This window comes from Dendrobates tinctorius, unplaced genomic scaffold (genome assembly GCF_039654945.1).
Source record: "Dendrobates tinctorius isolate UK_male_01 unplaced genomic scaffold, ASM3965494v1 ptg000232l, whole genome shotgun sequence".
Lineage (NCBI taxonomy): Eukaryota > Metazoa > Chordata > Amphibia > Anura > Dendrobatidae > Dendrobates > Dendrobates tinctorius.
In genome coordinates, this window is record NW_027361899.1 from 14,356,623 (window position 1) to 14,368,847 (window position 12,225).

The window sequence follows — 12,225 nt, forward strand, 5'->3', positions numbered from 1 at the left end:
AAACAGTGGGTGCTCTTGGAGAAACTTTTTTTGCCCTCTTCTATGTATTGGCTGCCTTGGTTGGGGGGGGGATCGGACGCCCACCTGTGTCGAGTTATGCACCACTCACACAGATTGTTCTGAGTTTCTGGGATAGATCTTATGTGAAATTACACCTGACCTCCCGACTGAGCAGACTGAGTCCCCTTTTTGACAATCCGGCCTTTCCCCCAGCAAAGAATAGATCTAAGTATTTGTGTTGGTCACGACTTGACGGGGTGGGACTGGGCCAGGTGAGATATAAGCTTGCGGGGCTCTACGACGTGCGGGGGTTACGAGACCCTGGTAGTACGACGCCGCTGTCCTGGTGGAGTTTCTGCAATTGCGGAGCTTCCTTCTCAGTGTACCAATGGGGGCACTGACGCCATTTGAGTCCATGATGCTCCCTACCGAGGGTCCCTCCCACGTGGTTTCGGTGCTCTATGGCCTGGTCTTGATTTCACTTCCCCCTACTACACTTGGATTTATGGAGGCTTGGGAGAGGGACCTGGGGATCACCTTTTCTGAGGAGGATAGTTTAAAAATTTTCACTCTTGCACATAAGATGACATTGTCCTGTCAGGCGCAGGAGAGGAATTATAAATTGCTGACGCGCTGGTATAGGTGTCCCACACTTCTCCATAGGATTAACCCGGAGACCCCGGACGCCTGCTGGAGATGTGGATCCGCCACGGACTCGATGCTTCATGTTTGGTGGTCCTGTGGTCCCCTGCAACCCTTCTGAAATTCAGTTTTTGATGCCTTTCATCTGATGATCGGGGTCCGCCACGAGCCCTCCCCCCAAATGGCCCTACTGTCCCTGATTCACAGTTCGATAGCTTCCGTTAAAAAGGGGATCCTAAGATTTTTTCTAACGGCTGCCAGAGCGGTTATTCCTCGACATTGGAGGTCCACTGAGGTCCCCTCCACGGAGGAATGGATTACTGAAATGGAGAGACTACATCGTCTTGAGTCACTGGCGACGGAAGACGGTGATGCTACATATGATCAGGGATGCACCTGGTTCCTCTGGCAATCCTTTAAGGAGAGCGCGGGGTTCCTGACTTGGCTGCGTGCATATTCATAATCCTCAATATGTGGGCATTTACACTGCGGGGTCTCTATTAACTCTTCCTCCCCTCTCCCTCCTTACTTCCTTTTTCCCTATTTCCCCCCTCTCCCCCCCCTTTTTTTCTTTTATCCTTTTCTCTTTTCTTCCTTTTTCTTCTATCTCCACAATTGCTTTTCTTATAGGTTAGTTACTCTGTATATAAGGTTCATGTCCGGAGGTGATTCTCGAGATAGCAAGCATGTGCCAGAGTCCTTGTTTGGCTATATGCGTGCTGCTTTTACAGAGATGTAATGTATAGCTCTGGACACTGTAATGGTTCTTTCTACTGTTCTTACTGTTTAAAATTCTAATAAACATATTTACTGAAAAAAAAAAAAATCATTCTTAATGGCAGTGATGAAGACCACCTGAGTGTTGTACTTGTATATCTCCGGGGGTCTTATTATAAATGAATGGGGCAGGAACGCCTTCTGCTCCATGTAAATGGGAACTTGGAATCGGTGGAGGGGTCCCAGCAATCTAACCCCAACAACTGAGAAGATATTCCTTTTCTCTTGGATAGCGTACACCTTCTAAATTTGGTTCAACCCCTTTAATATTAAGGTGGTTGCCCAGGATTAGCTGCTTTCTTACAAAACCTGAGTCATCCCTGCTTACAGGTTGTGTCTGATATTACAGCTCAGATTAATTATAGGAATGGGGTTGAGCTGCAATACCACACACATTCTGAAGGCAGGTGAGGCACTGTTTTGGGAAGACAGCAGCCATGTTTTAAGAATCCTGGACAACCTCTATAAGAATGATGATGATGTAGAAGGCCGGGAAGTGCTTACCTGGAGATACACTATACAGCTGCTATGGAGCCCTTGAAGAGAGGGGGCCAAGTCCTGGATGGTCCCATCCTCATTTCAACTTGGTGGCAAGAACCTGTTAAGGGCTGAACTTTCTGTATTGTTAAAAAGGGATTTGACCAAGGAACCAGACATGGAAAAGAGGTGGAAACTAATTCCAGGTCCTTCTATCCTGGGTGTCCAATCTTGGCTAAGGCTTTAAAATTTATGCTAACAAAATTATGAATTATGTCTATTCGGATGAAGCTCTACCTAAATCCCAATGATAAGACTATGGTTGGCATCTTGATTCTGTGAGAACTTGACATTGACGATTGGGATAACCAGCTCCCATTTACCTACCGGCCAACTATATCCAAAGTTTCACCCAACGACCCAACTTCTCAATGAACCAAGTATGGCTGGATACAATTGGAAAAAGGAGGAACCCATAAAGTAAAAAAACCCAAAACATCACAGTCAATGGTTCCAATCAAAAAACACCTTCAAGAAATGGAAACAAATACAATCCAAGTCTCCCTCGTGAGGGTCTAGATTAGTAGATCACCGCCGTGATTGGGACATTCTGTGTATTCTGATAAAAGTAATCACAATCAGGACATGCAAGACCAACAAAACTGAATCTAATTTAGTCACCATGATGAGTTATTCATACCCCTACTTCTCTGAAGATGACATACGTAATAATCGAGAGAGAAGTTTAGATGTCTCTTACGAGAGGTCGGGAACAAGATGGGAGTCCATAAAAAAGACATTCGTTGACAAACTCAACTTTCCCTGCAGAGATGGAATCTGTCAATCAGGAATATTTCCTACCTCTCGTTGAGTTCTCAGAATAATCTTCCGTCGGGCCAGTCATGATTTTGTGCCTCGATAACTCCTCCGCATTGGTGACTCTCCATGTGTTGTTATTCTGAGAGGGAGAATGTTCCAGATCACAGCGTGACTCGAAATTACAGTTGAAATCTAAGACATAAAAAATGTAAAAAATGAATAAATGAGACACATCTGCTTAACACCCAGGTGTAGCGGAAATGAACTCTTGAAAAGATTTTCTAAAGTATTTTATTGGAAACTTGTAGGAGCCTGCTTTCTCCGGCAATCAGACCTATCGGTTTTTATTTAGATGTTACTAATTTTGATATTCAAAAAAATCTGTAACATCATTGAACATTTTATCCACCAGGAGACGGTGAAAATAGTGAGGTTAAGAAAAAGCATAAAATCTCTACATCAAATTTTCTCAATAGGAGACATTCATGTTCAAAGGCTTTATCATCCAAGAATAATCAAAACAGATATTTACCCAGTGATTCTAAAATATTCAATATTTCAATAAAACGCAAATAAAAAGTTTTCAAAATAAAGAGTTGAGCTTGTGCCAAGGACACCAATTGCCGCATGATTACTCGATTGAGCCTGCACTGACGCCAATTATGATGACCCATGACTTGGCATGGCACAGTAAAATACAAGCAATATGATTTCACAAAACAATTAAATTAATCTAATTACATTAAATGTGCTTTTTCCTGATCTCTGATTTATGATCTGCGAAAGGACGATGGAAGGACTGAAAAATGGATGTCAATTTCTAAGACTATTCAGACACTGTCCTAAAATGAAGCAAGTTTACTATACTAATAATATAGAAATAAAATAATATAAAAATACATCTACAACAATACTTCCCCTAATAGTATGGCCCCTATGTAAATGAGTTAAATTACTAAACTACTCCCTTTATACGAAAATATAATTAATATAATACTGCCCCTATGTGCAAGAATATAACTACTATAATACTGCCCCTATGTACAAGAATATAACTACTATAATACTGCCCCTATGTACAAGAATATAACTACTATAATACTGCCCCTATGTACAAGAATATAACTACTATAATACTGCCCCTATGTACAAGAATATAACTACTATAATACTGCCCCTATGTACAAGAGTATAACTACTATAATACTGCCCCTATGTACAAGAATATAACTACTATAATACTGCCCCTATGTACAAGAATATAACTACTATAATACTGCTCCCTATGTACAAGAATATAACTACTATAATACTGCTCCCTATGTACAAGAATATAACTACTATAATACTGCCCCCTATGTACAAGAATATAACTACTATAATACTGCCCCTATGTACAAGAATATAACTACTATAATACTGCCCCTATGTACAAGAGTATAACTACTATAATACTGCCCCCTATGTACAAGAATATAACTACTATAATACTGCCCCTATGTACAAGAATATAACTACTATAATACTGCTCCCTATGTACAAGAATATAACTACTATAATACTGCTCCCTATGTACAAGAATATAACTACTATAATACTGCCCCCTATGTACAAGAATATAACTACTATAATACTGCCCCTATGTACAAGAATATAACTACTATAATACTGCCCCCTATGTACAAGAGTATAACTACTATAATACTGCCCCTATGTACAAGAATATAACTACTATAATACTGCCCCTATGTACAAGAGTATAACTACTATAATACTGCCCTATGTACAAGAATATAACTACTATAATACTGCCCCTATGTACAAGAATATAACTACTATAATACTGCTCCCTATGTACAAGAATATAACTACTATAATACTGCCCCCTATGTACAAGAATATAACTACTATAATACTGCCCCTATGTACAAGAATATAACTACTATAATACTGCTCCCTATGTACAAGAATATAACTACTATAATACTGCTCCCTATGTACAAGAATATAATTACTATAATACTGCCCCTATGTACAAGAATATAACTACTATAATACTGCCCCTATGTACAAGAATATAACTACTATAATACTGCCCCTATGTACAAGAATATAACTACTATAATACTGCCCCTATGTACAAGAGTATAACTACTATAATACTGCCCCTATGTACAAGAATATAACTACTATAATACTGCCCCTATGTACAAGAATATAACTACTATAATACTGCTCCCTATGTACAAGAATATAACTACTATAATACTGCCCCCTATGTACAAGAATATAACTACTATAATACTGCCCCTATGTACAAGAATATAACTACTATAATACTGCCCCTATATAAAAGAATATAACTACTATAATACTGCTCCTATGTACAATAATATAACTACTCTAATACTGCCCTCTATGTACAAAAATATAACTACTCTAATACTGCCCCTATGTACAGTAATATAACTACTATAATACTGCCCCTATGTACAAGAATATAACTACTATAATACTGCTCCTATGTACAAGAATATAACTACTATAATACTGCTCCTATGTACAAGACTATAACTACTATAATACTGCTCCCTATATACAAGAAAATAACTACTATAATACTGCCCCTATGTACAAGACTATAACTACTATAATACTGCTCCCTATATACAAGAAAATAACTACTATAATACTGCTCCTATGTAGAAGAATATAACTACTATAATACTGCCCCTATGTACAAGACTATAACTACGATAATACTGCCTCCTATTTACAAGAATATAACTACTATAATACTGCCCCCTATCTACAAGAATATGAATATAACTACTAAAATACTGCTCCTATGTACAATAATATATCTACTATAATACTGCCCCATGTACAAGAATATAACTACTATAATACTGCCCCTACATACAAGAAAATAACTACTATAATACTACCCCTATGTAAAAGAATATAACTAATATAATACTGCCCCTATGTACAAGAATATAAATACTATAATACTGCATCCTATTTACAAGAATATAACTACTATAACACTGCCCCTATCTACAAGAATATGAATATAACTACTATAATACTGCTCCTATGTACAAGAATATAACTACTATAATACTGCCCTTATGTACAAGAATTTAACTACTATAATACTGCCCTTATGTACAAGAATTTAACTACTATAATATTTCTCCGTATGTACAAGAAGAAAACTACTATAATACTGCCCCCTATCTACAAGAATACGAATATAACTACTATAATACTACCCCATGTACAAGAATATAACTACTATAATACTACCCCCATATGCAAGAAAATAACTACTATAATACTTCCCCTCTATCTACAAGAATATGAATATAACTACTATAATACTGCCCCTATGTACAAGAATTTAACTACTATAATATTTCTCCGTATGTACAAGAAGAAAACTACTATAATACTGCCCCCTATCTACAAGAATACGAATATAACTACTATAATACTACCCCATGTACAAGAATATAACTACTATAATACTACCCCCATATGCAAGAAAATAACTACTATAATACTTCCCCTCTATCTACAAGAATATGAATATAACTACAATAATACTGCCCCTATGTACAAGAATATAACTACTATAATACTGCTCCTATATACAAGAATATAACTACTATAATGCTGCTCCTATGTACAAGAATATAACTACTATAATACTGCTCCTATGTACAAGAATATAACTACTATAATGCTGCCCTATGTACAAGAATATAACTACTATAATACTGCTCCTATGTACAACACTATAACTACTATAATATTGCTCCTATGTACAAGACTATACATTATTGGCCAAAAGTATTGACACCCCTGCAATTCTGTCAGATAATACTCAGTTTCTTCCTGAAAATGATTGCAAACACAAATTCTTTGGTATTATCTTCATTTAATTTGTCTTAAATGAAAAAAACACAAAAGAGAATGAAGCTAAAAGCAAAACATTGATTATTTCACACAAAACTCCAAAAATGGGCCAGACGAAAGTATTGGCACCCTCAGCCTAATACTTAGTTGCACAACCTTTAGCTAAAATAACTGCAACCAACCGCTTCCGGTAACCATCAATGAGTTTCTTACAATGCTCTGCTGGAATTTTAGACCATTCTTCTTTGGCAAACTGCTCCAGGTCCCTGATATTTGAAGGGTGCCTTCTCCAAACTGCCATTTTTAGATCTCTCCACAGGTGTTCTATGGGATTCAGGTCTGGACTCATTGCTGGCCACCTTAGAAGTCTCCAGTGCTTTCTCTCAAACCATTTTCTAGTGCTTTTTGAAGTGTGTTTTGGGTCATTGTCCTTCTGGAACACCCATGACCTCTGAGGGAGACCCAGCTTTCTCACACTGGGCCCTACATTATGCTGCAAAATTTGTTGGTAGTCTTCTGACTTCATAATGCCATGCACACGGTCAAGCAGTCCAGTGCCAGAGGCAGCAAAGCAACCCCAAAACATCAGGGGACCTCCGCCATGTTTGACTGTAGGGACCGTGTTCTTTTCTTTGAATGCCTCTTTTTTTCTTCTGTAAACTCTATGTTGTTGCCTTTGCCCAAAAAGCTCTACTTTTGTCTCATCTGACCAGAGAACATTCTTCCAAAACGTTTTAGGCTTTTCAGGTAAGTTTTGGCAAACTCCAGCCTGGATTTTTTATGTCTCGGGGTAAGAAGTGGGGTCTTCCTGGGTCTCCTACCATACAGTCCCTTTTCATTCAGACGCCGAAGGATAGTACGGGTTGACACTGTTGTACCCTCGGACTGCAGGGCAGCTTGAACTTGTTTGGATGTTAGTCAAGGTTCTTTATCCAACATCCGCACAATCTTGCGTTGAAATCTCTTGTTAATTTTTCTTTTCCGTCCACATCTAGGGAGGTTAGCCACAGTGCCATGGACTTTAAACTTCTTGATGACACTGCGCATGGTAGACACAGGAACATTCAGGTCTTTGGAGATGGACTTGTAGCCTTGAGATTGCTCATGCTTCCTCACAATTTGGTTTCTCAAGTCCTCAGACAGTTCTTTGGTCTTCTTTCTTTTCTCCATGCTCAATATGGTACACACAAGGACACAGGACAGAGGTTGAGTCAACTTTAATCCATGTCAACTGGCTGCAAGTGTGATTTAGTTATTGCCAACACCTGTTAGGTGCCACAGGTAAGTTACAGGTGCTGTTAATTACACAAATTAGAGAAGCATCACATGATTTTTCGAACAGTGCCAATACTTTTGTCCACCCTCTTTTTTATGCTTGGTGTGGAATTATATCCAATTTGGCTTTAGGAAAATTCTTTTTGTGTTTTTTCATTTAAGACAAATTAAATGAAGATAATAATACCAAAGAATTTGTGTTTGCAATCATTTTGAGGAAGAAACAGAGTATTATCTGACAGAATTGCAGGGGTGTCAATACTTTTGGCCACAACTGTAACTACTATAATACTGCGCCTATGTACAAGAATATAACTACTATAATACTGCTCCTATGTACAAGAATATAACTACTATAGTACTGCCCCTATGTACAAGAGTATAACGACTATAGTTCTGCCCCTATGTACAAGAGTATAACTACTATAGTACTGCCCCCTATCTACAAGAATATGAATATAACTACTATAATACTGCCCCTATGTACAGGAATATAACTACTATAATACTGCCCCCTATCTACAAGAATATTAATATAACTACTATAATACTGTTCCTATGTACAAGAATATAACTACTATAATGATGCCCTATGTACAAGAATTTAACTACTATAATACTGCTCCTATGTACAAGAATATAATACTTCTCCGTATGTACAAGAATATAACTACTATAATACTGCCCCTATGAACAAGAATATAACTACTATAATACTGCTCCTATGTACAAGAATATAACTACTATAATACTGCCCCTATGTACAAGAATATAACTACTATAATACTGCCCCTATGTACAAGAGTATAACTACTATAATACTGCCCCTATGTACAAGAATATAACTACTATAATACTGCTCCTATGTACAAGAATATAACTACTATAATACTGCTCCTATGTACAAGAATATAACTACTATAGTACTGCCCCTATGTACAAGAGTATAACTACTAAAAAACTGCTCCTATGTACAAGAATATAACTACTATAATACTGCTTCCTATGTTCAAGAATATAACTACTATAATACTGCCCCTATATAAAATAATATAACTACTATAATACTGCTCCTATGTGCAAGAGTATAACTACTATAATACTGCCCCTATGTACAAGAATATAACTACTATAGTACTGCCCCTATGTAAAAGAGTATAACTACTATAATACTGCTCCTATGTACAAGAATACAACTACTATAATACTGCTTCCTATGTGCAAGAATATAACTACTATAATACTGCCCCTACATAAAATAATATAACTACTATAATACTGCTCCTATGTACAAGAATATAACTACTATAATACTGCTCCCTATGTACAGGAATATAACTACTATAATACTGCTCCTATATACAAGAATATAACTACTATAATACTGCTCCCCATGTACAAGAATATAACTACTATAATTCTGCCCCTATGTACAAGAATATAACTACTATAATACTGCCTCCTATTTACAAGAATATAACTACTATAATACTGCCCCCTATATACAAGAATATAACTACTATAATACTGCCCGCTATATACAAGAATATAACTACTATAATACTGCCCGCTATATACAAGAATATACTATAATACTGCTCCTATATACAAGAATATAACTACTATAATACTGCCCGCTATATACAAGAATATAACTACTATAATACTGCTCCTATATACAAGAATATAACTACTATAATACTGCCCCCTATATACAAGATTATAACTACTATAATACTGCCCGCTATATACAAGAATATAACTACTATAATACTGCCCGCTATATACAAGAATATACTATAATACTGCTCCTATATACAAGAATATAACTACTATAATACTGCCCCCTATATACAAGATTATAACTACTATAATACTGGCCCTATGTACAAGAATATAACTACTATAATACTGCCCCCTATGTACAAGGATATAGCTACTATAATACTGCCACCTATGTACAAGAATATAACTACTATAATACTGCCCGCTATATACAAGAATATAACTACTATAATACTGCCCCTATGTACAAGAATATAACTACTATATTACTGCCCCTTATGTACAAGAATATAACTACTATAATACTGCTCCTATGTACAAGAATATAACTACTATAATACTGCCCCTTATGTACAAGAATATAACTACTATAATACTGTCCCCTATGTACAAGAATATAACTACTATAATACTGCTCCTATGTACAAGAATATAACTACTATAATACTGCCCCCTATATACAAGAATATAACTACTATAATACTGCCCACTATATACAAGAATATAACTACTATAATACTGCTCCTATGTACAAGAATATAACTACTATAATACTGCTCCTATATACAAGAATATAACTACTATTATACTGCCCCTATGTACAAGAATATAACTACTATAATACTGCCCCTATGTACAAGAATATAACTACTATAATACTGCCTCTATGTACAAGAATATAACTACTATAATACTGTCCCTATATACAAGAATATAACTACTATAATACTGCTCCTATATACAAGAATATAACTACTATAATACTGCCCCTATGTACAAGAATATAACTACTATAATACTGCTCCTATGTACAAGGATATTACTACTATAATACTGCTCCTATGTACAAGAATATAACTACTATAATACTGCCCCTATGTACAAGAATAGAACTACTATAATACTGCCTCTATGTACAAGAATATAACTACTATAATACTGTCCCTATATACAAGAATATAACTACTATAATACTGCTCCTATATACAAGAATATAACTACTATAATACTGCCCCTATGTACAAGAATATAACTACTATAATACTGCTCCTATGTACAAGGATATTACTACTATAATACTGCCCCTATGTACAAGAATATAACTACTATAATACTGCCCCTATGTACAAGAATATAACTACTATAATACTGTCCCTATATACAAGAATATAACTACTATAATACTGCCCCTATGTACAAGAATATAACTACTATAATACTGCACCTATATACAAGAATATAACTACTATAATACTGCCCCTATGTACAAGAATATAACTACTATAATACTGCTCCTATATACAAGAATATAACTACTATAATACTGCCCCTATGTACAAGAATATAACTACTATAATACTGCCCCTATGTACAAGAATACAACTACTATAATACTGCCCCTATGTACAAGAATATAACTACTATAATACTGTCCCTATATACAAGAATATAACTACTATAATACTGCCCCTATGTACAAGAATATAACTACTATAATACTGCACCTATATACAAGAATATAACTACTATAATACTGCCCCTATGTACAAGAATATAACTACTATAATACTGCTCCTATATACAAGAATATAACTACTATAATACTGCCCCTATGTACAAGAATATAACTACTATAATACTGTCCCTATATACAAGAATATAACTACTATAATACTGCCCCTATGTACAAGAATATAACTACTATAATACTGTCCCTATATACAAGAATATAACTACTATAATACTCCCTCCTAGCTGTGAGGACATGTCTCAGCAGTTCTCCTTATGTCTGGAGCAAGACCGAGGAGGGGCCACACTGGGCGGGGAAGCTCCCCAAGCAAGACCCAGGCTTCTCGGCCTACACTGGAAGAAATCTCCCAGGCTTCTTCTAATGGGAATACACATCTCAAAGTCGCCATTAAGCAATGTGAAACAACAAGCCAAAGCTCCACTGCTTCCATGAAGGAAGAAAGCAGAGTGAGTGTGACTAAAGTTATGGAAGATACACCAGCTCCAGTAACTACAAGGAAACCTGAGGTAAAAGAGTCAGTAAGTAAAGAAATGCAGCAAAGCCGAAGGTCCAGTAATTTCCCAATGGAATTTTCTGTCAGTAAACAGCCCCAGCGTGGTGCACAGAAGGTGAAGCAGCCGCCATTACCGACCTCAGGTGTGCAGCTCCCTCCTCCACACAGGCAGAGCCGGACATCTCTGGAGAGGCAGACATGGCAGGAAAACCTGCAGCAGCGAGACATGGTGACCGGTACGGCGCGCTCAGGATAGTAAAAGTGCTGTGGAGCCCGGAGCCAGCGGTGACACCATAAAGTCATCTGAGGTAAAACCAAAGGAGACTCCTGCATTCAAGCACTCATAGCTATTGTCCAAGCCAAAACCTGAGAGGGAGACGGCGCGTGCACCAGAGCTGCAGCTGTCGGAGGAGATGCCGGCACTGGTGAAGAAGATGGAGGAGTTACAGCAGCACAAACAAATGCTGCAAATGGAGACTGATGGGATCTATAAACTAAAGGT

At 36.8% G+C, this 12,225-nt stretch overlaps 1 protein-coding gene across 1 annotated transcript in view; it reads right to left on the reverse strand.

Annotated features, from left to right (window-relative positions):
- ALK (ALK receptor tyrosine kinase) overlaps positions 1-12,225 on the reverse strand; it is a 969,161-nt gene that overhangs the window by 680,235 nt on the left and 276,701 nt on the right. The window contains exon 3 of the mRNA XM_073556354.1: positions 2,758-2,907. Coding sequence (XP_073412455.1) covers positions 2,758-2,907 — 150 coding nt within the window. The remainder of the gene's footprint in view (positions 1-2,757; positions 2,908-12,225) is intronic.